The sequence below is a fragment of the Ambystoma mexicanum genome, chromosome 7p, assembly GCF_040938575.1.
Source record: "Ambystoma mexicanum isolate Mex_15411 chromosome 7p, UKY_AmexF1_1, whole genome shotgun sequence".
Taxonomy (NCBI): Eukaryota; Metazoa; Chordata; class Amphibia; order Caudata; family Ambystomatidae; genus Ambystoma; species Ambystoma mexicanum.
The window spans coordinates 59,498,834-59,526,447 of record NC_090939.1 but is presented as its reverse complement, the minus strand read 5'-3'; the positions used below and the strand labels follow the sequence as shown (position 1 = coordinate 59,526,447).

Sequence of the window (27,614 nt, the reverse complement as noted above, 5' to 3'; positions counted from 1 at the left end):
GTGAGTGAGTTACAGGCACTTTCAGTTAAGCCACCCTTCACTGTATTTCACAAGGACAGGGTTGTCCTTCGAGTTCGTCCTCCTTTTCTTCCAAAGGTAGTGACGGAATTTCATTTGGCCCAGAAGGTTGTTCTTCCGGCATTCTATCCTCCTCCGCATCCTGGTAAGGAAGAGGAGAGGCTCCATAAGCTTGATTCTAGGAGAGCTTTGAATGTTTCACGCATGTCCCGGGTCAGAGTGGACGATCAACTCTTATTGGTAACGCTGGAAAGCGTTTGGGGCAAGCTGTGACGAAACAGACTTTCTCGCTGGATTATTTTGGCCATCTCGGAGTGTTACCACTTGGCGGGTAAGGACCCACCGGCTGGCTTGCGGGCCCATTCTACCAGGGGTATGGCTGCATCTACTGCCCTGCAGAGGGGTGTTCCTATTCGCAACATCTGTGATGCAGCCACCTGGGCTTCAGTACATACATTTGTACGTCACTATTCCCTCGATTCCATCCGAGGACAGGATCTGGCCTTTGGCAAGGCGGTCCTTTGCTCTGCTATTTGATTGGCTATTCTAAATTTTGATTCTAAATTTTGATTCCCTCCTCCTTGCTCTGGTACTGCTTTGGGAGTCTGTCATCGATATGGAATACGTCGGAGAACCCAATCCCCTCAAAGAACAAGTTACTTTCTTACCTGGTAACGTTCTTTCGATGGGATGGTCTGACGACGTATTCCATATCGCTCCCGCCTTGCTTTCCCCGCTGCAGAATTTCTTTTGCGATTGCAGCTTACGTTCCGCAAGGCTTTGTGTCTGACTGGCAGTTGACTAATGTCACACGTTCTGGGGGGAAAACTACAACTGAGGCTACGGGCGTCATGCGTCCTACTTATCACATCGGATGACGTCGGACGTCAGAGGAGGTCCTTGACGACGGCGCATCGACGTCATCGACGAAAGGACGCAGACGCCGAAAAAAGTTTCCGAAGCAGCACAGCTGTGTTGATTACATGTCATAGATATGGAATACGTCGTCGGACCATCCCATCGAAAGAACGTTACCAGGTAAGAAAGTAACTTGTTCTTTTGATACGTTGATTGTGAGGTCATTAGCTCGGGTATAGGCAGCCAAGTTGTCTAATTGGCGCTGGAGGCGTATCAGGGTCAAGTCCATTAGGATCATGTCATCTGCATGCAATAGTCTTGTTGTTTTCTGCTCCCCCATAGACTGGGGGAAAGGAGCGGATGGAGAGTCCTTAAAGTCGCCAATGCACGCGATAAAAAGAGCCGGGGCTAATGGGCAACCCTGCTTCACTCCTCTTCCCACCGGGATTTCTGCCGATAGTAAGCCAGCTTGGTTCAGCCTCACACGCAGCTTGGTTGTTTTGATGGAAAGCTCGAATAGGTTGAACAACTTCTGTGGGGCAGTTCCACTATCCAAATTTTTCCCACAGGGTCGCTCTTTTGACCTGGTCAAAGGCTTGAGCCAGGTCAATGAAGGCCAGGAAGACACAAGACCCTCCCCCGATGACTTTACTCTTTAATGCGCTCAGGTACATGTTGGTCGACGTACCGTTTTTTGTGAACCCCGTTTGGAACGGGTCAGCACACGGAGCCTTTATTGCCTATCGCTAGAACTGTAGTAGCAGTAACGCTCCAAAAACTTTACTGATGGTATCCAACAGTGCAATGGGGCGGTAGTTCTTTGGCTCCTCTTTGCACCCCTTTTTGAATATGTGTACCACAATTGATGTGGTCCACGAGAGCGGAATTTACCTTGAGTTTTTGCATCTTTTGAAGATTGCACTGATCAACTTGGACCATTCCTTTGGATTTTGTTTAAGGTCCAGATTGGTGATTCCATCCGGACCGGGAGCTCTCGACGGTTTGAGTCTACGAAGAACTTTCATTATCTCCGCTTCATTGCTCAAGTCTACCCAAGGCTCCAGTTGAGTATTGGCCTCCGAAAAGCTTAGCGCCGAGGGTGCCTGGAAAGGGGTTTTATAGAAATTCGTCCAACCTTCTTCAATGATTGAATTTATCGGTGAAACCTCCAAACCTCCAGTGGGGAGGATGTGGATCTCAAAAGTGACCAGAATTCTCGAGGGTGAAGGCCACATAACAGCTTCAGCATAGCTTCCGCGTCCTGTTGATATAGGTGTGTTCGATACTGCCTAATCCAGGATTTGTAGGTTATCTGAGCCTTGTTGAAACGGGCTTGGTTTTCTGATGACGGTGTGCACGCAATAGCCTTTTCATTTTTCTCAGTAGGCGTCTTTTCTGCATCAGTTCTCCACTATACACGTGAGTGAAAGATTGGTTGCTACGTCTGGGCTTGTTAGACGATATGTATGAGACCAAGAGTGGTTGATTTGGTGGTAGTAGTTCATTCTTTTGGCAATGCTTGTCTCCCTCTTTTTGGTAGTAATGCGTGATCTTCAGCAGGGAGTCCACCGATAGTTTGAGGCTTTTTTTTGGTTATTGTTCTCCACTTGTGCACGCCTGTGTAATTTTTCAGTTGAGCGAGTCTTCCATTTTAAGGCCAGCAGGTTGTGATCGCTAGCCGTAGACTTAAGTACTCCGAACGAGGTTGTTAGGGCTGCCAGATGTCTGCTTACAAAAATGTGGTCGATATCCGCGTAGGAGTTACCCCTCTCCCAAGTTGGTGGTCGGTTTGATCTCGAGAATAGATCGCCAGCACTAAGTAAGGCTCTAGAGGACATCAAATATATTTCTACTTTTTAAATACAAGCTTTTGTCAGTGTTTCATTGTTCCATAGTCTAGTGGGCCTATTGTGTAAACCCTGAATACTGCTCATCTCCCTCTTGAGATAAGTCTGACTGCTCAGCGACAGCTACCAACTAAATCTTTGTGGTACAGACTGATACCAAAGGGGATTTATTGCTCTCACCTGTAGTCCTAATCTTGTGTAGTGCTCCCTAAGGGAACTGCACTGGATTCTGCCTAACAATTAAGGACGCAAAAATATACTCCAAATTGGATCTGCGTGGGGCATACCACTTAGTCCGCTTTAAAGAGGGGGACAAATGGAAGATGGCCATCCGCACGAAGTATGTGCTGTTTGAATACACTGTAATGCCCTTCGGGCTGTGCAGTGCCCCGGCGGCCTTCCAGTTCTTCATGACGAATGTACTGCGGGAGTTATTGGACGTCTGCGCCATGGTCTTTATAGACTATATATATGAATCTACTCCACGACCGAAGAGGAGCACGTACATCACGTTAGGGCTGTCCTAGAAAAGCTCAGCCAGCATTACTTGTACGCAAAACTGGAGAAATGCTTTTTTCACATAACCACGGTGGAGTTCCTTGGCTTTATACTAACCCCACATGGTATTCAAATGGATAATGGGAAAGTGGAAGCAATTTTGAACTGGCCTTTGCCTACATCGCTCAAGAGCGTGCAAAGCTTCCTGGGCTTCACCAACTTCAATCTGATGTTCATACCTAGGTTTTCGGATATTGGCCACCCTATCACCTTGCTGCTTCGGAAGCGCAAGGCCTTTAAATGGTCCCCGGAAGCTGAGCGATCCTTCAAACAACTCAAGAGGCAATTCACAACATCACCCATTTTGAAGGACCCAAACCCCAGGCCACCGTTCGTGGTTGAAACAGATGCTTCGAGTGTCGCAATGGGTGCAGTGTTGTCTCAAAGGGACCCGACGACCACTCGTCTACATCCCGTGACGTTATGGTCAAAAAAGTTTTCACCAGCAGAACTAAATTACTCTAACCGACAGTTACTGGCCATCAAGGCAGCGTTCAAAGAATGGCGCCACCATCTGTTAGGCGCGCGACATACTATCATGGTGTACACTGACCATCGGAATCTGCAGTACCTGCGAACGGCGCAGGCCCAGTCCCCACGCCAACTCCGGTGGGCCCAAATTTTCTTGGAGTACGACTTTGTCATCACGTTTCGCCCACGGGTTAAGAATGGGAAGGTTATACTACTCCCTACTGGGAACTTTTGCTTACTGCAGCCAGAGCAGTGCTGTACATGACGTTGGGAGGCTGCCTTCACTTTCATTTTATGTTTTCGGTGCTCCCCGAGCCCAGGGAAGCACAGAAAACATAAAATGAAAGACAAGAAGCAAAAGCGCAGCAATTATAAATACAACTTTGTATTTGGTCGGTGGAGTCCAGGAGACTTCAAGCAAAAGCTGCCGCTGTCAGAAATACGTTATATTTGTGATAGCTGTGATTTTCCAACCACGGCAATCACAAATACAAGGTATTTATAATTGCCGTGCCTTTGCTTTTTGCCTTTCATTTTAAGTTTTCTGTGCTTCCCTGGGCTTGGGGAGCACCGAAAACATAAAATGAAGTTGAAGGCAGGCTCCCAAGCTCATGTACAGCTCTGCTCTGGCTGCAGTAATCAAAAGCTCCCAGTAGGGGGCTTTTGCTGCTTGTTTAGTGCCACTAGGGCAGAGCTTAACATGAGCTGAGGAGGCTGCCTGAAATGGCAAAATGTATGCTCCCATGCTAACGCTTTGAGCCTCGTTTGCTCGAAAGTTTACATAGAAACTTTCATTAAAAATTATGCTTAATGCATGTTTTTCATTTTTGCCCATCTATTGCAACAATATTTTTGAGCGCACTATTCCTTTAAGTGTTGGGAGTCCTCGTGTTTAGCTCAGAGCTTTCCTACGTTTTTGTGCTTTTCAGATGTAAAAATTTCTATTTTTGTCAAATAGAGCCTGTGTGCTCTTTGTCTTTGACCGGCAAGCAGGGGGATCAGTTTGTCTGCATCTTCAACGCCCCTCAAGGACAAGAATCGTTGAGTTTCATCAGAGATTACAGAAGACCATCAGGCCTACACCGCATGGCATGTCGGAGGAGGGAGGCTCCCTCTTTAAGCTCTGCTCCAGCTGCGGATTGAGGAACGTGTTTGTGGAGGACAAACACTCCCAGTGCCTCTACTGTCTCCATCTGGGCCACAGGGAAGCGGATTGTGAGATCTGCCTTGGTTTCTCCAAGCGCACAGTCAAGGATCGTTACAGTAGATTGACGGTGTGGCTCGATGCCAAGGCCACTACCGCGTGCGGGAAGCAGGGGCATGTCTCACCCAGGACCGGCCGGTACGAGGAGCGGGCTTCAAGTCCTTTGAGGGTGCTCCAAGCCAAAAAGCCTCGCCTTTTTATGCACGTTTCTCGCATTCATTCCAGCCTAGCGACCAGTCAAACAGCAGGGTGGCTGTCCTTGCCGGACAGCCAGCCGGCCAATCACCTTTGGGAGCATTCCTGTAACCAAGAGGATTAAGCACAGGGAGTTTCGGGCACCTTCATCACTTCCTCTGCCTGCCAGACTTACTGGGGCCAGAGGCGGGCTTCACTTGTGAATCCCGCCAAAGACGAAACGAACACAGGGCCCAAACTTGGTTTGGCACGAAGAGTAAATCTCAAGAAGGACCTTTCCACAAAGAAATGGCACTGGCACAAAAAGACCTGGCCATTTTGACAAAAATGGCACCCTTGGGTGCTTTACTGCAGCTGCGAACGCAGCCTGCGGTAAAAGCACACCACAGTAGTTAAAAGTAAACCACTGCCACCAGCCATGCATCGTAGAAAGGGTAACATAAAAATGTTACATGAGAAACTAGAAAAAAGGGGAAACTAAGTAACCCCTCCAGCACCCTATTGTCAAAGTGTGTGTGCTGGGTCTAGAAAGTTACAAATGTAAGTAAAGTCCATTTCACTTTACTGCTCTTGGAAACAGTAGTTTGTCCAAGAGAAGGTATTTAAACCTTTGGGAAATCTGAAAGACTGCCCTGTGTCACTGCACAGAAGGTGCTGTGTCGCAATGTAAAAAGATGCCTATGGAGTTTGTCAGACTCCAAAACCAAAACAGAGTTCAAATCACAGAAAAATACACGCGAGAGTGGGGGGGAAACGGGTCTCGCTCTCTCCAGGTTAAAATGAAAAAAGTCCTAGAGTCCAGCAAAAGGGCTGCGGGTCTCTAAGGTAGAGTGGAATTTGCACATTTCTGAGAATTCTCCCTAACACCACCGCCTGTGGTTGTGTAATGTTGTACTGCTATGTATTCTTCATGACCATGTGAATCCATGCTGGATCCCATGCTGGAGAAGGAACAAGTTACTTACCTGTAACTATTGTTCTCCAACATGGGTCTGGCATGGATTCACACTCCCGCCTGCTCCTCTGCCGCTCTTCTTGGTCATACTGCAACTTTGTGCTACCAAATCTGAAGATGGCTGCCAGAGGAGGGGCTTAGGGAGAGGGCAGTCATTGGCTCGGGCAGTATGACCCAGAGCTCAGGGATTGGTTTATCGGAGAAAGACAGTTTGTTAGTGAAAGTGAAACAGTTTTTTCTTTTACCAAGGATTCCCGGCCTGACGACTGGGAATATTCATGAGCATGTGAATCCATGCCAGACCCATGCTGGAGAACAATAGTTACAGGTAAGTAACTTGTTCCTTATGTGGAGTACCAAAGGGGGTACCTAGTATCCCCCCCCCCTCTTTCGGCTCCTGTGTGACTTTTTAGTTACATAGACAATCTCCTAGGTATGGCTGATGGCAGTGGGCTTTTTCTAACTGATTTTTCTACCGCAGGCTATGACTGCACCCAAGTACCAACTTGGGAGGGGGGGGGGTTGGGGGTGTTGCTCCTTTCTTTTTTTGCCACTAGCGTGGTTTTTCTTGGTTAGCCCTTCTACCATCCTGGGAGGGGGAGGCCTGTGCATCTTTTGCCTCTGGCAGGAACCCTCTGGTGTCATCTTCTAGGCTCCAGAGTGCCTGGGCAGGCATGTAGTGGGGGAGGAGTTTTCCCCCCCGTCATCCCCCCCGCCCCCCTTTATCCTTTGTCTGCCAGAGTGCTGGGCTAGAACCAGCTCGACTGGGGGTCTGGCTGTCCTAATTAGACAGCCAAACACCCCTTTCTGTAAATTGCTGAAAGATTGCAGAAGAGTGTGAACTGGAACTGTATAAAAGATGAGGCGTGAAAAGCTAGTCAACCACTGGAAGCTGAAGAAACCGAAGACTACCAGAGACGCCTGCAGACCCAATGCAACACTGTGAAGCGACCACTGCTGCCCTGACCCAGTTTTCTGTGTGACACAGGAACTCAGAGGACTCCTTGTTCCCTTTGACTGGTTGGAACAACCTGTCCAAAGACAAAATTTGATTTGAGCCATCTCCCGAGGTTCTGTGAGTTTGTAGAGCTACGGAACCCCAATACAGGAGACCTGCTTCCCATTTCGAGAGCATTGTTGTGGAAAGGCCAAATCCATCTAAATCTTTGCTGAACCCTCAAGGACTCTCCAGAGATCCGATCCAACTCGCCCAGACCCCCTTGTCAGATTGTGGCACTTCTCCAGCATGGGGTCTGGCATGGATTCACATGCTCATGAATATTCCCCGTCGTCAGGTTGGGAATCCTCGGTAAAGAAAAAATCAGTATCAGTTTTCGTTTCTGATCGGTCTTTCCTTTTAGTAACCAATCACTGATCTGTGTCATACTGACCACAGCCAATGACTGCCCTCTACCTAAGCCCCGCCTCTGGCAGCCATCTTCAGATTTTTACTGCACGTTCAAGTATTGGGAGTCCTCGTGCTTAGCTCTCGAGCTTTTACTATGTGTTTTGCGCTTTTTCAGGTGAACTTTCACATTTTTTCGGTTAAACGAGCCTCAAGCTCTACCTTTTCTACTCCCGTTAACGGCTACCCGTTGCGGGATTTCCCTACGCCTCTCAAGGGTGAAGATTTCGTCGAATCAACTTCTTGGAGGATTCCAGAAGATTCGCGGCCTACTTCGAGATGGCCCAGGATGCGAGTTCGTCACCCGGACCCAAGCTGTTTCGCAGCTTCCCTGGATGCGGGCTGCAGAATGTGTTTAAGGAAGACGAACATTCGCGATGCCTCTACTGTCTTCATGGGGACAAGACTCATGTAGAGAAGGACTGCCAGTTCTGCAAGAACTTGTCGGAGCGGACCATGAGGGACCGTCGATCCCATCTCGCAAGCTGGTTGGAGAAGGGCTCGACGGGTGAGAAGAAGAAGAAAGGGTCCGAGCGGGCTTCTAAGTCCTGTGCTGGCGCCCCGGCGACGGGGGCCCAACACCAGGCGAAGCGCCGCAAGTCCGCTGGCTCCAGGAGCGCGAAAGGTCGGGCTCTTCGGTCGCCAGGCAGGGCGCACCTTCCCCGGCACCGTCAACCACGAGCCAACGCTCCGGTTCGGGGAAGAGGAAGTCCGAGACCCCGGGTAAGCTTCAGGAGAAGCCCCGTTCGATCTCGGAAGAGGGGGAGCGAGGCGTCGCCCCTCCCCCGAAGGAGAGGGCCCGGGACGCACCTAAGATGGTGAAGGCCCCTACCCAGCAGGCGAAGGCCTCTATCGAGGCTATTGCGGCGACTCTGGCCAAGCAGGCAGAGACACCGCCAGCAGAGACCGCCTCCGGGACTAGAGTTTCCCTGCCGCCAAGGAGGGAATCCTCTTTTCAGCCCATCGTCGTTGCCGCCATGATGGAAGAAGCGAGGGGGGGCACGGTGCCCTCCTCGAGCTCGGAGTCAGCTTCGGAGGAGGAACTGACCGAGGCCGTGAGGAACCTCGAAGTCCAATTCGAGACGGTTCGATCCCGTCAGGAAGATCCTCGGGATATAACCGAGGAAGACGACGATGGTGAGGAAGAGCGGCCTTCCCTTCCGGCGCAGCCGGATCCTAGGCCTCAGGATGGCTCGGCGGCCATTTTGTCTGCCATCCAGTCCTTATGCTCTTAGATAAGGACGAGATTCCCACGGCCCAGGCCGGAGGACCCGCAACCTGACCCGTCGGGAAGTCCTCAGAACAAACGACGGAGGACCCAACCCTCTCCTCCGCTCGCCCCCGTGAGGCCTACAGTTCCCTCCTCATCCTCCCACGAGTCGGGAGATGACGGTGCGTTGGGCTCGACGACGGGTTCTGAGGGCGACGACGACGGAACGGGTCTCCCGTCGCACGGGCCTCGCCGCCCGACGAGATTGGCTCATTCCACGCCATGATCGCCAGGGCGTCTGAATTGTTCCAGCTCTGCCCAGAGGAGCAGAAAAAGGAAGATTTCCTCTATCAGCGCCGGGAGGCCAAGAGGAAGACAGTCATCGCGGTGCCCCTTATCGATGACATCTGGGAGGAGGGCCTGTCGGTTCTCAAGAACCCCTCCACGGCACCAGCCAAATGGGACCGGTACGAGAAGAAGTACCGGGTCCCCGAAACCGCTCCCCTGTGCCTCAGGGCCCAGCCAACGCCAGACTCGGTCGTCTCGGCGGTGGCGAAGAAGAAAGCGGCGGGGTCAGGAGCCTCGACGTCGAATTCCCCGCCGGACGGGGAGGGAAAGAAGTTGGACGCCATGGGGCGGCGGGTCATTTCGTCGGCGGTGACGACTATCAAAGCGGCCAACGCCCTGGCGATCGTGGCCCGTTACGACAGGGAGCTCTGGTTTAAGCTGGCCCCCATATTGGACTTCCTGCCGGATGACCAGAGGTCCGAGGCTCTGGAAATACTGCAAGAGGGCGAGGTGGCGTCGGACCACGCCATAACGGTGGCAACCGATATTGCCGATACCAGGTTCCGCCAGCTGGGCAACAGTGTTTGCCTACGACGACGGGGTTGGCTCCGGGCGACCGACTTCCGTCAAGACGTCCAGACCAGGGTGTTGGACATGCCGTTCGACGGCAGCAACTTGTTCGGGAAGGCGGTGGACGAATCCCTCCAAGCCATAAAAACGGACACGGAGACGGCCCGCGCCCTAGGAGCCCTTCAGCAACGACGGCCCTTTCGGAGCTCTGGAGGCAGACAGGGTGCCTCCAAGGGATCCAGCGGTGGCTCGTCGTCCTACCGCCAGGCGGCACGCTCCTCGTCTCAGGAGGCCTACAGGGGTCGCAGCAAGCAGGGAGCGCCTCGCCGCCGTCGGCAAGGTGGCCAGGGCGGCAAGGCCACCACCTCCAAGCAGGACTGAACCGGCCGTGGTCTCGGGCCCCCACCGAAGCACCCCAGTGGGAGGCCGGCTGATGAACTTCGTCGGCGTGTGGAAGTCCATCTCCACCGACCGTTGGGTGCTGGATACCCTGGCAAGAGGACACTCTATCGAATTCCTGAAGAAGTGCTCTTGCGTTCCACCTGTGGCCAGGAAGGAAAATCACGTCCCGCAACTGCTGTTGGAAGTACGGGCGATGCTCAGGAAAGGCGCCATCGAGCTTGTCCCGAAGAGGTTCCGGGGCTCCGGGGTATACTCAAGGTACTTCCTCGTCAGGAAGAAGACGGGCGGCTGGAGCCCCATCCTGGACCTTCGTCGTTTGAACAAATACATCGGATCACAAAAGTTCAGGATGGTCACCCTCCAGCACATACTGGGACAGCTGGAGGAAGGCGACTTTCTATCGTCGTTGGACCTGGAGGATGCATACTTCCACGTTCCCATCCTCAAGTCACCGAAGGTTCCTCAGGTTCGTCGTCCAGGGACGCCACTACCAATTCAGAGCACTGCCGTTCGGATTGAAGTCGGCCCCCAGGGTCTTTACCAAGTGCCTAGCACCGGTGGCGGCGCAGCTGCGCCTGCAGGGGATTCACGTCTACCCCTACCTGGACGACTGGCTCATCCGCTCAAGGACGAGGGAACTCGCCGTCGAACACACTGCGAGGACCGTCCAGCTACTCACAGACCTGGGATTCGCCATAAACTACCCAAAGTCCCATCTGGTGCCGTCGCAGGTGGCCCTGTTTCTGGGAGCGAAGCTCGATACAGTGAGGCGCCTGGCGGCCCCGTCGGAAGAACGGACGAAGACCATTCTAGGCAAAGTGCAGCGCCTGCTTGCCACGGATGTGACCAGAGTGAGGTCCATCAAGTCCCTCCTGGGGATGATGTCCTCTTGCATCTACCTGGTGCGCCTCTGCAGACTACGGATGCGCCCTCTTCAAGAATTTCTCGACGCCCGTTGGATGCAGGCGACGGGCACCTTCGAAGACAGAGTCCCCCTCAACGAGGTGTTCCGGCGGGCGATTCAGTGGTGGGGCGGTCGAGCGCACCTCACGGCAGGCAAGGACTTTCAGACGCCGGCGTACCAGGAGACGGTGACGACGGACGCCTCCCTGGAAGGTTGGGGCGCCCACACCGGAGATCTCCACGCAAGAGGCCTCTGGCTCCCGGAAGAGAGGCTCCTGCACATCAACGTCCTGGAACTCCGAGCCGTGTTCTGGGCTCTCAAATCGTTCCTCCCGTCGCTCAAGGGCAAGGTGGTGCGGATCTTCACGGATAACACCATAACAATGTTTTACATACGGAAGCAGGGAGGCACCAGATCCCCAGCCCTATCCAAGGAGGCACAGGATCTGTGGCACTGGGCGGTCGCCCAGGGGATGTTCCTGGTTCCCTTCCACCTGGCAGGAGAAAGCAACACCATCGCCGACTCGCTCATCAGGGAGCTGCGCGCTTGTCACGAGTGGGAACTGCGCCAGGATCAGGTGGATCAACTCTTCCAACGATGGGGCAAACCCCAAATCGACCTGTTCGCAACGGCGACGAACTTGAAGTGCAAGAGGTTCGCCAGCAGGTTTCCCCAGCCGAGAAGCATGGATGATGCGTTCTTTCCCCTGGGACGGCCTATACTTGTATGCGTTCCCTCCGTTGCCGTTGCTGCTTCGACTCATCAGCCAGCTCAAGAGGTCCCGGTGCAGGATGATCCTCGTCGCACCGGCGTGGCCGAGGCAGATCTGGTTCCCGGACCTTCTGGACTTGTCAACGTCCCCTCCCATCCAACTGTCAGCGGACGCGGACCTTCTCTCCAGAGAAGGAGGTGCCATCTTCCACCACGACCCGGCGTCGCTGAACCTGCAGGCTTGGCTACTGCAGCGCTAGAGTTTGGAGGCTACGATATACTGGCCGATTGCAGAGAGGTTCTTGCAAAGGCCAGGGCGTCCTCGACTCTCGAATGCTACGGTCATAATTGGAAGAGGTGCTCTATCTGGTGTCGAGCACAGAAGATCAACCCCCTATGGATTACGGCCCCTCAAGTGCTGCTGTACCTGCTTTCGCTGGCAAAGGCTGGGCTAGCCCATGCCTCCATTAAGATTCATCTGGCGGCGATCTCACAGACGTCCCTGTGGTCCCATCGGCTGGTGAAAGAGTTTATGAAAGGACTGTTCCGGTCGTTCCCGCCGGTGAAGGCCCCGGCCCCGGCGTGGGAACTTAACGTGGTGCTGACCAGGCTCATGGGGCCCCCATTCGAGCCGATGCACTCCGCACCGATGAAGTTTGTGTCGTGGAAGACGGCGTTCCTGGTGGCCATTACCTCCGCACGACGAGTGGGAGAGATCTAGGCCCTATCCTGCAAAGCACCGTACTTGACTTTCCATGCCTCGAGGGTGGTGCTTAGGACGCACCCCTCCTTTATGCCCAAGGTTCCGTCGGACTTCCATCTTAACGAGCCCTTGGTGTTACCTGTTTTCTTCCCGTCTCCTTCGTCGCCGGCCGAGAGGACTTTGCACTCGCTGGGTGTGGCTAGAGCGCTGAAGTTCTACGTGGACCGCACGAAGAGTTTCCGGAGGGCATCACAGCTGTTTGTGAACTTTGGACCTGTGAATCAAGAGAAGGCTCTCTCGAAGTCTTCTATTTCCAGATGGCCCTCCGGCTGCATCATGCACTGTCACCGGTTGGCTAACCGACCGCTGCCAAGCCGTCCGAGAACCCATTCGACCAGAGCGATCGCTGCTACTACAGCGTTCTTATCTGGTTTGCCCCTGCTGGACATCTGCAGGGCTGCTTCGTGGAGGTCGACGCACACCTTCACGAGATTCTACTGCGTCGATCGGGTTTCCAGGGAGGAGTCCAGGGTCGGCCAAGCAGTGCTGCGCAACCTGTTCGCTTAAGGTGAGCCTGGTGAGGAGGTAAGAGATGCTTAATGTTGAGTTTTTTGTGTTGCTTAATGTTGAGCCTTTTACCACCCCCGTGGTTGTGCATGTGTGTACTGCTATTTAATCTTATATTCATGAGCATGTGAATCCATGCCAGACCCCATGCTGGAGAAGGAACAAGTTACTTACCTGTAACTGTTGTTCTCCAGCATGGGTCTGGCATGGATTCACATGCGAACCCTCCCGCCTACCCCTCTGCGGCTCTTCACTTGGTCATACTGCCACTTCACGTGCTACCAAATCTGAAGATGGCTGCCAGAGGCGGGGCTTAGGTAGAGGGCAGTCATTGGCTGTGGTCAGTATGACGCAGAGATCAGTGATTGGTTACTACTAGGAAAGACAGATCAGAAACGAAACGAAACTGATACTGATTTTTCTTTACCGAGGATTCCCAGCCTGACGACGGGGGAATATTCATGAGCATGTGAATCCATGCCAGACCCATGCTGGAGAACAACAGTTACAGGTAAGTAACTTGTTCCTTATGGAAGTGAAGAAGATTGACTGGGTGAATTGCATCCTTTGTTGCTGCAGAAAAGGCGCCAAAACTGTAGTGTCCAAATAAGTTGATGCAAGCTGTGCCAGAGGTCCTCACTCGAGACTGTTGCTGAAAGATCCCGTGCATTGTCCTGCCTTTCATCATCCGACCAAGGAAACCGGAGGTCGGGTCCAGCGCTGCAACATCCACCACAAACGTTTTCTTCAAACCTAAGGTACTGTGGGGAAAAAGGTATTGCTTACTTTATTCCAGAAAGTCGCTCCAGAGCTTTGGCATGCACGTAGAGGTGTTTAGGGCAACCTCCTCTTGCCTCAGACTCAAGTCGCTGCTTGTGTCCCTTTTTAGTGAGTCCTTTCTCAAGGGCTGCAACATTGGTTAGGTCTTCTTGTATCTTCTTTCCTAGAGACTAGAAAGTATCCATAGGAGCTTTTGACTTGTGCTGCTTTTCAAGACTAAGCCTCTCCGAACTGCCTTTTAGCTAGGGTTGCGTTTTGGACTTTAAAAGACTTGCTATGCAGGGAAACTGCCTCTAGAACCTGAAGCGCTGCTAGGATAACACTATCCAACTGTTTCCTTCCCAAACATCTCTATCTTATATGTGTACGCTGACTAAATGCAATTACTCTATTACTTTGTGTGAAGTGCATTATTATCGATGGAACTATCATACTTGTGTAACAATTGTATGCGTTCAGCAACAACCAACTAAGAAGTGATCCTTGAAAGTATTGAAAAGTATACCTATGTGTGTTGGTTTATTGTACTAAGTATTTAAAAGTGAATGTTGTGTAAATATAATCTATATATATTTTTTAAATTTGTTTATTTATAGGTCAGCACACAGGTGATCACATAAGTTAACAGAAGCAACACCAAGCCTCGACATGAGAAAGCAACATTTCCCCCATCACTTCCAGGTTACCCCGCGTGTTAGCTTGACTCTCAGGCCTCCTGGGCCAGACTATGGGCCAGAGTATCATTGCTTGAGTGCAGGGCCCTCGCAGTTAGTTGCGGTTTATGTCAGTGCCGGGTAGTTCTGATCATATTCCAGCAGTGGCACCCACATGTTTGTAAAGCGGTGGAGGGTGCCTGCCCTGGCTGCAGTAACCTTCTCGGCTATCAGAATGTCCCACAGCTTGATCCACCAGAGCGTCATTAAGGGGCCTTCCGACTTCCAAGTACGGGTTATAGTAATTTGTGCCGCCAGCAAGAGTTGGGTTATAAGGACAGCTTTCCTGACCATTCTTGGGTATGGGCCCGGGACCCCCAGAAGAATGTTTTCGGGAGCCAGAGGGATGGCCGCTTGGGTGATGTCTTTTATCGCAGTGAGGCATTGGGACCAAAATTCTTTAACGTTAGGGCAGGCCCACCACATATGGAAGTAAGACCCTGGAGAGACGCCAACATTAGGGATCTAAAGCCTGCTGAAAGTGGTGTAGGCGGAGTGGGGGGTAGTACCACCTTAGGAGCAGTTTGTGTGCGCACTCCCGGTTGGTAATGCAGGGGGAGGCCGCCCGGGTTCTTGAACAAATATCTACCCAAGTCTGGTCCTCTATGCGGTGCCCCAAGTCTGCCTCCCATTGGGACATATAATCTATATTTTAATATAAATGTATGTTTCTTTGAAGTACATTTCTAACTGGGTTCAGTGTACTTAACTACAGGTCACTTCTTCCTCTAAAGATCAGCCTGACTGCTCTGCCGCTCTACCAAGGTCCTGAGTTAGTACAGACTGAGACCAAGAGTTGGGCATCAAACCACTGGGATAGCTTACTAAAGGCTTACCTCCAAGTGGGACTTTAGGAAAACTCCCCTAACAATACTCGAACTCTGACTTTCCTACAGTTATGCCTGATCCCTTTCTGCCTACAGCTGGCCACTGGACCACCAGTGTCCCCTTCTGCTTCTGGGAACACTCATGTCCCAGATTAGGGAAGGACCGCCTGCTAAAGTAGAAGTCCTCTGTGGAGAAAAAAGTGTTTAAAGTGCTTACTTGCTATTGTTGGTGTTCTGAAAAGTAATTGACTAGTTCTTACTTATCTTTAGAATACTTTACAGAATAGTAGACAATTCAAAGTGATTACTCACCTTTGAACTGCATACTGTTATTCTAGAAAGTATTACAAAGTTTACTACAAAGTGTTTTTTTTTTTAAACTTACCTTGAATTGCATACTGCTTTTCCTGTCTTACACTGTGGTTTACTTACATACTTACAATAAATATTGTATTGGTTTTAATATTGTTTATTGCTTATAATAGTACTTATCTTTGTAAAGAATGATTTGTGTGTGTATATATATATATATATATATATATGTGTATAAGTTAAATTAACAAACTTGTTCCTTCCTTGTAGAAAATGTCTACATTGCACCAGCCCAAATTGTTTGCATCTGGGTCTTTTCCCCTGCTGTGAATATTAAGGTCAATGTGGTTGGAGTATTTTAGCCACTTCTCTGTGTTGTAGATAAAATCACCGACTAATTCACAATGAGTCCATGAATGGCAAATATATTTTTACAGACATTAAGTATTCTATAAGCTTGCTTTCTTTATTTTGGGGTGTTTCAATGTGAATGTGGTTCATTCACCACTGTGTGCATTTTCTCCTCGGCAATGGGAAGAGTTAGCGTGCTGAGGTATTTCTCTGGTGTGCATAGTTTTCTTCAAACCGGTGCCAATTAGCCCGCCTTAAGCACACCACCTGGGCAGCCCTTGTTGCATTCTTCATGATAAAGTACTCTTCAGTCACCCGCACGCAAAGTTCTGTGGAGTCTGTCCAGGTGGAACTGGCCAACTGAGTGGTTAAAAAGCTGCTCGGACCCTGTAAAAGCTTTCCCTGATGTTGCAGCATTATGAGGAGTGTTCTCCCTAGCAGTATCTGTTTTTGTGGTAAGCAAGAGTGCCATGACACAGGAATTAAGAAAAGAACACAAAGATCAAATGAAGAGCAGAAAGCTTTGTCTGTTAGTGAGATTTGGCTAAATCAATGCCGGAATCACAGCACTTAAGTGCTATTGTGTATTGTGAAACATGAGCGTAGCTGAAAGAGGCCCGAAAAACACACATCATATAATGAATGCTCCCAATATCGATATGCTTTGAACAATTACATTTTTAATCTTCAATTCCATGAGCTTTTAATAGTCACTGAGACAAACTGCTCCCAATAAATGCAGAACATGTTTCGAGGTGCTTGCATGCCTCTTTATCAAGCACTGATTTTCAAAAGGCAACAATTGCGTGTCATCTGAACATTACAAACACTGAAAATCAGATTACAGGTACGTTGTAACTTGCCTTTAAGCTGACACAAACTCCTTCATCCCATCAATGCAAAACGCATGCGCACTGTGGATAGAAAAATGGCCTTTTCCACTCCCAAATGCCAGCTACAAAAACATCCACCTTTTTAATGAGTGGGATACTGCAAAGTAGGTCACCTAATATACTGCCTGTCCCAGTCCATCCTACCAGTTCCTCACTTTGTAATTATTGGAACAATATAGGCCCACATTGGCAAAAAGAAGCTGAACCTAAACAACACAAAGATTTCAATCTATTCAAAGACATGCTAGCCGGTCACTACATCCATTTATCCCACACGTATGTACCTGCAAACAATTGATCCAATAAGCTTTACAATATTGCAATGTTTTTAACCTATCCTGTCTGCAGGGATGTTTTTCCACTGCTTCCAAGAACAAGATATTCAATTAGGTAACATTGTCTCTTTTCTTCCCAATAAGCTACACCAGATTTCAATTCCTGATCAGAAATGTCAGTTGTGTTCACTGAATCACTTTATTGGGCAAACCATTAGGAAATTCAAACACAATGACGTAAGAAAAAAGACTCAGCATGGGAAAGTTTCAGCGTGGATTACGTTATTGCCAAAGTATCTGATACTCTTAAAGTCAACAGTTGGGATATCGTTACTTTCACCATTTAGTGGTCAAAATGCTGACGACTTGAATGCTTTAGTAGAACATGCTTAATTGACTGGACTTCAGGTCCATAGGACAGTTCCCATGGCATAAGTTTATCCTCTGTCTACAGACCTAGACTTCACTTTAAGACAGTCTGCCCTATCCATAGCTTTCACCCCATTAATACTGAATCAACCGCTCAAGTGCTCTAACAATTAATTGAAAGCTATCGGAATTGGAGATTTAATATGTCGTTGTTTTAAAGCGTATTAGAGGCCTATTCTTTAGTCTGAGTGAGTTCTGCTCGTCTTGTGGCTGTTTTAGTAATGCCCATTGTTTCACTATAGATGATGAAACCAGGTCACAAGGTGTAGCCACAGCACCATATTTATACTATGAAATTCTTTCCTACATTTTTCAAAGCTTTTACAGATATGATCATTTTAAATTTTCTGGAAACCCTATAGCTTAGTTTTGGCTACTGGCGCAGAAACCCAAGTTGGTTAATTTCTCCTCCAAATGTACTTAAGTAATTTTTAATTTGTCATCTCTTCTCATATCTGACCCAGTAGCGGGTGTTCCTGTCAGCAGCATGCAGCTGGCTCTGCGTTGAAGTAAACATTTCATCACTAACCATCTCAGCTAACTCCCCTCAACCATGGTCTGACCACCATCTCCTTTCCTTCGCCCTCGAAGCCTCAAGCCCCATCACCAATAATGTGCTAGCCTCCGCCATCCCTACGAGAAGTAAGAAAAATCAGTGGAAAAACTAATCCCCCTCATTTTACCGACTAAACCAACTCCCAGCTACCTCCAACCCTCATGACCTGGTAGAAGGCTACAACAAAATCATGAACTCAGCCCTTGACTCTATTGCACCGTTAAAACTTGGAAAATGCAAGCCAAAAAAACACCTGAACTCTTGGTTCTCCTCTCACCTTAAAGCCCTTAGATTCGAGAAATGCAAAAAGGAACAAGCCTGGAGACAATCCCCCACAAAGTGATTCTCAATAAAATAACATCCACGTACAAAAAAGAAATCATAGCCGCCAAACAAGAGTCCTACAACCAGAGAATAACACAAGCCAATTCTAATGACAAAGAATTATTCACTATCATTAAAGAATTGGAAACACCCGTCTTAATCCCAGACACATGCGTAAAAGACAAACAATGGTGCACCAGTGTCCAAAATGCCCTGTCCAACAAAGTAGCAGGCCTTCAAATTAAAATTAACAAAAAGAAAGAATCCTTAACTAAATTGACTAACTCCTCTAACACTGCACCGCTGCCCGCACCCCAACACCCTATACCCAACCCACTTACCCGCTTCAGCTTTTCCAAAGTCTCCACCCTAGAAGTGGAAAAAATCATTCTCAGCCTTAAACCATCAAACTGCAAAGGTGAACCGCAGCCCTTCACAAATCATTAAAGATGCGGCAAGAGACCTCTCGCCATTCATTACCAAACTCATTAACGCCTCTTTCTCTTCAGGCACCATCCCCAGCAACCTCAGAGTGTTCTGGGTCCTCCCTCTTCTCAAAAAACCTTCTCTTGACCCCTCTATACCCACCAACTACAGGCCTGTTACCACCGTCCCCTTCTTGCTTAAAATATTAGACAAGACAGCATACCAACAAATACAAAAATACCTCGAACAAAACCATCTCCTGGGTATCCGGCAATCGGGCTTTAGACCCCAACATGGGACAGAAACGGCCCTCATCGACCTGAAGGCTCAAATTGAAACTCTGAGAGACAATGGGAAAACTGCTCTACTGCTTCTCCTAGACCTCTCGGCAGCATTCGATCTAGTAGATCACAAAATTCTATGCAACCACTTGGACTCAGCTGCCCACTTCTCCCAAGAAGCCATCGGCTGGATCGAGTCATTCCTAAGTAACAGATCTATGCTTGTCTTCTCCACCTCAGCCGCCGCCGACCCCATCCCAATCACATGCGGAGTCCCTCAGGTATCCTGTGTCTCCCCCACACTGTACAACATGTTCACGAAGCCCCTGTTTGATGATCTCGATAGCCTGGGTATCATAACTATGCTGATGATGCCCAGATCATCATCCCGTTGACGGGAGATTACAACCATGATTTGGCCTTGGTGAACAGGGTGTACCTCGTCATCCAGGCATGGATGGCCTCTCATAGTCTATGCCTGAATGATGACAAGACCAAACTCATCATCCTCGGTTCTACCCCCAACGTCACCAAATTGGATCACAAATACACCAGCATCATCATTGACGGGAACCCAATCATGGTAGCCAAAGAAGTGAAAACATTAGGAATATACTTTGACTCCTCCCTCTCCTTCCACAAACAGGTTAGTTCCATGGCATCTTCCACGGCCTACACATGTAAGCTAATAAGAGCAGCCAAACCTTTCCTATCCTCACAGAGCTGCTTCACTTTAGCCAGAGCCCTTATACTATCAAAATTGGACTACTGCAACGCCCTTTACGTAGGAGCCAACAAACAGGTGACCAATAAAATCCAGACGCTGCAAAACAGTGCTCTGAGCAGCGCTCAGCATCCCTAGGAGAACACATTTCCAATATCAGGAGACCCCACAACTGGCTCACCATTACAGACAAAATCCTGCTAAAAGTAGCTTCCCTAACTCATAAATGCCTCAACAATGCTGCCCCCAGCTACATAGTTGACAGAATAAGTAGATAAACCCCTAACAGACCTACGAGGACCTCTAATGCAAATTTGCTCACAGTTCCCAGGTTCAAACGAACCAAAACGGGTGGCAACAGCTTTCAGGTGAAAGCAGCCCAACATTTGAACTCCCTAGCACCTTCCTTAGGGACACCTCAATCTTACACCCACTTTAGACACAACTACATCCAGTGGATAAAACACAAGACTGTTAATTTACTGCCCAACCTACCATACCACTGTAAACTATGTAAATATGTATATTTCCAAACTGTATATTACTGCCTCTATTGTAACTGTTCCAACCTATGTATTCACTGTAACTACTGTACAGCACTGTAACTAAGCTGAGAATATTCTTGTCTGCTCTTGCGCCCTCTTACCCTCGGGTCTGGCGCGCAGTATAAATGAATAAATACAAATACAAATGGTTCGCCTGCCAGCATATCATGCTGCCACTTGCAGAACAAGCTGGGACTTGTTGCTACTAATCGGATGTTAAGATGAACTTGAATTATTAGGAGAAATATATCGACTATTATACATGAAATATAAGTGTACAGGTTATTAAGAGAATATTAAGGATGCATACAATTGTTTCAAATCGAGTTTTAATGGTTTAGTATGTTATTCTATGAAGTTGTTGAATGATGTAATTTCATGTAAATGTTTTGTAATAAAGTGTAATACAATGAAGAAACATTCAGATGGGATGGCTTGGGATTGCATTAGAATTCATTGTTTTGGGAACTGCATAATTCTTTACATAAGATTCTCTGAAAACGGTATGCGACTGGATAGGATTATAAGTGAAACCTGTTTACAGGCAACTCATTTCTTTTTGTGCAGTGACTGAACAAGTTTGTCAGCCAGTGTCATTTAATTACAATGCTCAGGAATATATATATATTTAAAATGCTTCATAATCTTGTACTTTAGGTTTCTTCGTTGTTCTCCTTTTGATGAGTTCAAGCTGTGGAAGAACCAGGTGGATAATGGATCCAAGAAAGGCGGGGAAAGATTAAATATTCTGACGAAGAGTCTGCTGCTGCGTAGAACCAAGGACCAGTTGGACTCCTCCGGCAAGCCCCTGGTATGAGACTTTAGAATTGGTCTTGGGCTGTGATGATTGTAGCACTTGGTGATAACTCGGCAGATGCATCTAGTCTGTTTGGTATCATATCCCCACTCCTGTGTTGAGGAGCAAGTGTGACCGTCCACATAAGTTATCAACACTAGATGTTGGGGTGGTAACTGAGTAGATCACAATATAGAGTTGCAACACAACACAAAGCTGTACCCTCAAACACCACACAATACTGTATCCTCTGAAGACAATAACCTTTACACATGTTCCAAGTATGCAATTACACCCCGTCAGGGAATAAGACCAAGAGATAAGTTGCAAGGATACAAAGTTTATATAATATAATAATGCCAGCAAAGAACTCTGCTGCCCGAAAGCGCTCTGCTAAAACTTTACATGGGCAGCATATTATAAATGACAAATGCGCCAGTGATAACGATTTGCACTAATACACGTAGAGTTGCTGGTTGGGGGGGTACCTATAGATTGGCCTGCTCTATATGGGATACCAGGCCCTAATTGGCGGCTGTGTCGTCCCAGTCCACCTTGTTGCACGTGGGTCAGCTGGGCTCATCGCTGTGGTGAAGGTCAGGTTATTCAGGCGTTACATTTCGAAGGGATTGTGTCCTCCGACGTATTCCTCATCTTTGATAGATCTCCCATCTTTCTGGCCTCTTTTTTTTTCTTCAGTAGAGGGCGCTGCGCGTCGCCATCCCTCGAGCCGATGTCCCTAGACAGCCTCCGTATAGGCGCCAACGTCATCACGCGTATAAATAGACTTGCGCAGCGTCCGTTGCTCAGTTATGTTTTTCTGCGCTTCGTGGGGCCTCGGAATATTGTTGCTCCGTTCTTCAGTCAATATACTTCATTATTCCTTGTGAATACCGACTCGTACTCGATGGCTTCCTCACCCGAACCGACGACTCCACGGTCCGGCTTCAAAAAATGTCGAGACTGTGGAAAGAAAATGTTGTTGACGGATCCTCACAGGATCTGTTTGTGGTGCCTGGGAATCGAGCACCATTGTTCGGAGTGCGAGGACTGCATGTCCATGACGGCGAAAGCCTTGAAGGAGCATTAGGGGAAGCTCGAGAGAGGTAAGGCAGTTAAAACTTCTACGAAAGTTTCCTCGGCGGAGTCAAGACATTCGTCTCTTCGCCGTCACAAAAGACATTCTCTTTCAAGGTCTCGAAGCAGTTCCCATCACTCTTTGAGTTCTAAGCATTCAAAAAAGAGACGTCGAAGATCCCCTTCCTCGTCGTCGTCTTCTTCCGTTTCCCCGAAAAGGGTCTCCTGCCCCACAAAACTTAGCTCTCAGGCTGAGTGAGAGGAATTCAGGAATAAGATGCTGAGCGTCTTCGGGAAAGCGGCCTCGACCCCCTCAAAGACTGCTGAGGGTGATGCCCTGGGTGAAAGACCCGAAAAATTAAAACGCGGCGAGTCGCAGCACCCGGCAAAAGAAGCCACTCGAGAGCGTCACAAACCCTCGAGTAAAGGCAAAGTCACGTCATCGACACCGTCGACGAAGATCCCTTTGACGCATAGATCGGCGTCTTCGACGCACAGGTCAGTCGAGTCGACGCCGTCTTCGACGCTGAGAAAGGACAAACCCACTGCCACCTCACAGCCACTGGCCATACCCAGAGCCTCGATCACGAGAATGTCCTCGACAACCTCGAGTAGAATTCCGATACTCTCGAGTTCGAGGCCTCTACCACCTTTCCCGACGCCTTTTTCGATGGCTTTGAAGCCTTTAACGTCCGCGTCGACAACGTCGACGTTTTCTCAGCCAATCATGACGAATTTGGCCCCTTCTGCTCTGGAAATGGGATTTATACCATTTTCAAGACCTGATCACTCCAGAGTCTTATCTATTTATCAACAAGGGGAGGATTCGGATCAGGAAAGACCTTTTTGAGTTGCAGGGATCTGCAACTCCTATGCCAGAGGAATTTACCTCTGAGGAAGGTAGGTTGAAAGACCTCCAAAAATCCTTACAGGAAGCAAGTAAGTTGGACACTTCCCCAGAAGTGGAATTTGCCAGACCAGCCCCAGGGGAACATGCTGAAACCCCTTATAGAACTTTGATGGCAAGGATAATAGAGTTTATGGGGTGGTCCACACCCTCACCTGCTTTTCAGCAAGACGACCTCAGACATCTTGGTCTAAGGTCCACAGGAGGATCCTGTGGTGCCATTTCATGCGGCATTACAAAGGAGAATATTGGCAAACTGGGAAACACCTGAGGTAATCCCGGCGGTTAACAAAAAATTATTAGCTAAATATATGGTGTCTTCTGATGACCCTGAATATTTATCCAAACTCCCAACTCCAGAGATTCTGGTTGTTCAGGCAGCTACTTCATCAGGTAGTAAATCGGCTTACCCTACTGTTCCACAGGACAGGGATGATGAGAGATATGACTCTATGGCCAAAAAAGTATTTTCTGCATGTAGCATGGCGTTGAAATCCATCAATGCTACTTGTACGCTCGCAAGGTTCAGCCACACACTTTGGGAGTGTGGTCCATCAGCGGCTGACTGCCTCTCAGAGGGAGAAGAAAGGGAAGCGTTCCTAAACATCAAGGATGGTAAAGACGCTATATGCGAATCCCTTCAAACTGGCATCGATTCTGCTGACCGCATCAGCAGGCCATGGCGGCAAGTACAACAACCCAGAGATTTACTTGGTTGCGAAAGTCTGGTGTTGCTCCAGATGTACAAAGCAGACTTTTGAATATGCCCTTTGACGGCTCTTCTTTGTTTGGTAAGAAGACGGATGACAGTTTATAAAAACTACAAACATCAAAGGCAGCAGCAAAATCCCTGGGAGCTGCAATCCATAAGACACCATATCACCCCTCAGGAACCTCTTGGAGAGGTAAGTCCTTTAGCTTCTATTCTGCATTCGGAAGAGGCAGAAGACAGCCGGTTCAAAGGGGTCAGAAACAATTCACCCGAGGTGGACGGGTTAAAAATACAAAAGCCGCAGCAGCAGGCGGTGCCTCTTTACCCTCGGCATCTGCATCAGCCGCCTCCAAACCGCTCTGAGGACTCTCCTCACAAAACACCAGTAGGGGGCAGGTTAACTCAACATCTGACGGAATGGCATGCTATTACGTCAGATGCTTGGGCATTGGAGACAGTTGCCCAAGGTTACTGCCTGCCTTTTCTACGCATCCCTCAGTCATCCACCGGGGAACAGCTCTCTGAAAGTTCCAGATCCGCTCCTCTTGCAGGAAATTGTAGACCTGCTAGAGAAAGGTGCCATAGAACCGGTTCCTATAGCGGAGAGGAACAAGGGCTGGTACTCTTTCTCTCCCCCCCTACTTTCTCATACCGAAGAAAGACGGAGGACTGAGACCTATCTTGGACTTACGAGAATTGAACAAGTTCCTCAGGAAGGACAAGTTCAAGATGGTAACGCGCTCTCAGATCCTTCAAGCCCTCCAGCTCCAGGACTGGCTGGTATCTCTAGACCTCCAGGATGCTTATTTCCATGTGCCAATGCATCTCAAACACAGGAAATACCTGAGGTTTGCAATTGGCGGCTCTCATTATCAATTTCGAGTTCTGCCATTTGGGCTGACCTCCGCCCCGAGGGTCTTCACCAAGCTAATGTCGGTAGTGGCTGCAAGTCTAAGGAGGGAAGGGATTCACGTCTACCCCTATCTGGACGATTGGCTGATCAGAGCTGTATCTTCGGAACAAGCTCAGTTCCAACTAGATTGTCTGCCACTTCCTTCACAAACTGGTCTTCTCTCTCCATTTAAAGAAGTCACAGATACCATCACAGACTCCAGTTCATTGGAGCGGTCCTGGACACTTCCCTGGGAAAAGCCTCGCCACCAGAGGTGAGGGCTCAAGATATTCTGCAGATGGTCACCAAGTTTCAAAATGCCCAACGTCTCCCAGCCTTCGACTTTTTGAGGTTGCTAGGGCTCATGGCATCCTGCATCTTCCTTGTGCCAGAGGCTCGCCTGAGAATGAGATCTCTTCAGTGGGCACTGAACTCAGTGGTCGCAATTCTCAGAGAGAATGACAGACCTCCTTCAGGTTCCGGACAAGGTGACTCGAGACCTTCATGTCCTGATAATGATGGACAACACAGTGGCCATGCACTACCTCAACAAAAGAGGAGGCGTAGGATCACTGCCACTGTGCAGAGAGGCAATGCAGCTCTGGTTTTGGACAATTCAAGAAGGAATCTCTCTATCGTCAGTTCACCTAGCTGGAGAGAAGAACTTGACGGCGGGCAGGGCAGTCTCCCACAAGTGGGAACTAGCTCAGGAAGTCCTTCAGGAGATCTTTGCCATGTGGGGAACCCTTCAAGTGGATCTGTTCGCCACAAGTACCAACAGGAAGTGCGATCTGTTTTGTTCTAGGGAATTTCCCCCTAGAGGAGCTCTAGGGGACGCGTTCCTGGTGGACTGGGAGTTTCCATCCTGTACGCGTTTCCACCAGTCCCTGTCATTCCTTAAATGATCAGGAGGTTGAGAAGATTCAGGAGGACCATGATCCTAATTGCCCCAGACTGGGCCAGGAGAACGTGGTACCCGGACCTTCTGGACATGTCCATCTGCCCTCCAATTCGCCTTCCACTCAAGGAGAATCTTCTCTCACAGAAAGGTCAGGTTCTCCATTCAGACATCAGAACCCTAAACCTTCACGCTTGGCTTCTGAAAGGTTGAGATATGAGGATTGGGACCTCCCTGATGAGATCATGGAGGTGTTGCTTTCGGCCAGAAGGCCAGCAACTAAGTCTTTATACCGCTGCCGTTGGAACAAATTTTGCAGCTGGTGTAGAGAAGAGAATATCGACCCCTTTTCATGTGGTACACCAACCGTGTTATCCTTTCTACTCTACTTGGCAAATTCAGGCCTTCAAGTTGGCACTATCAAGGGCTATCTCGCAGCGCTATCGATCTTCAAGCGCACTGCAGAGGAGCCATCGTATTTTAAATTACCCCTAGTAGTACAATTTCTAAAGGGATTAACTAATGTCTACCTTCCAAGACCGTTCCAGGTTCCTTTATGGGACTTAAATTCAGTCTTACATTTCCTGATGGGTACTCCTTTCGAACCACTCCACTCTTGTTCGCTAAGATTTCTCACCCTTAAAACTGTCTTATTAGTGGCTTTAACATCTGCTAGAAGGGTGAGTGAATTACAAGCTCTATCTTGTAAACCCCCTCATACAATTTTTCATAAAGACAAAGTTGTCCTACAGATGAAGCCTAATTTCCTCCCAAAGGTGGTTTCTGAATTCCACATCACTCAGAAAATTACCTTACCTTCATTCTATCCGCCTCCCCATCCGGGGAAAGAGGAAGAAAGGCTACATAGGCTGGACCCAAGGCGGGCTTTAAGCTTTTACATCAGCAGACTTGCTAGGATTAGGCAAGCAGACCAACTGTTCGTAGGTTACTCAGGACACAAATTGGGACGACAGATAACAAAACAAACCATTTCCAGATGGATTATTTTGGCCATTCTGGAATGTTACAAACTAGCAGGGAAAGAGCCTCCTCAAAATCTTAGGGCTCATTCAACCAGGGGTATCGCAGCCTCCTCGGCCCTCCAAAGAGGGGTTCCGGTTCGAGACACATGTGCGGCTGCTACATGGTCGTCCGCACATACCTTCCCAAGATTTTGCAACCTGGATTCCTCCTCTAGTCAAGAGACTAGGTTTGGCAAAGCTGTATTACATTCTGTTCATTCCTAAAAGGAAACATGGCGTTTTACTCCCACCTCCAATTACACACCACTGCTATGGGAGTCTATCAAAGATAAGGAATACATCGGAGGACACAATCCCTTCAAAGAACAAGTTACTTCTTACCTGGTAACGTTCTTTCGATGGGATGTTCCTCCGACGTATTCCTTATCGCCCCTCCCATCCATCCCCGTAGTAATACTTCCCTTGTGGTTGCAGCTTACGCTCCTTCAAGGTCAATAACCAATTCATGTAAAACAACTGTTAACATCAAAACGGAACTGAGCAACGGACACTGCGCGAGTCTATTTATACGCGTGATGACATCGGCGCCGATGCGGAGGCTGTCGAGGGACATAGGCTCGAGGGACGTCGACACGCAGCGCTCTACTGAAAAAAATGTCTGTGGCCAGCAAGCTGGGAGATGATCTATCAAAGATAAGGAATACGTCGGCGGAACATCCCATCGAAAGAACGTTAGCAGGTAAGAAGTAACTTGTTCTTCTACCTAATTGAAACTAAACAGTAATCGACAATTTATGGACAAGGGCGGGTACCTGAGCATCACATGAAAGGGGGTTTCAAGAAAACCGAGAATGTATAGACCTGCTGACCCCACATTCAGGGCTTCTATTAGTTCCCGCACACCAAGGGTCTCGCCTAGGGGACTTAATCTATTGCCTGCTGTCTCTGGTGCCTCATGATACGAACAGGCATGTATTACCTTAGGAAAATATATTGCTGCCTAGGATTAAGTCTACGGTGGGTGTTCTGGAATGGCAGAGGCAAGCG

At 48.9% G+C, this 27,614-nt stretch overlaps 1 protein-coding gene across 3 annotated transcripts in view; it reads left to right on the top strand.

Moving 5' to 3' along the window:
• TTF2 (transcription termination factor 2) overlaps window positions 1-27,614 on the top strand; it is a 1,006,608-nt gene that overhangs the window by 598,342 nt on the left and 380,652 nt on the right. For all 3 annotated transcript variants that reach the window (XM_069635774.1, XM_069635772.1, XM_069635773.1), the window contains one exon: window positions 20,960-21,113. In XM_069635774.1, the coding sequence (XP_069491875.1) occupies window positions 20,960-21,113 (154 nt within the window). The remainder of the gene's footprint in view (window positions 1-20,959; window positions 21,114-27,614) is intronic.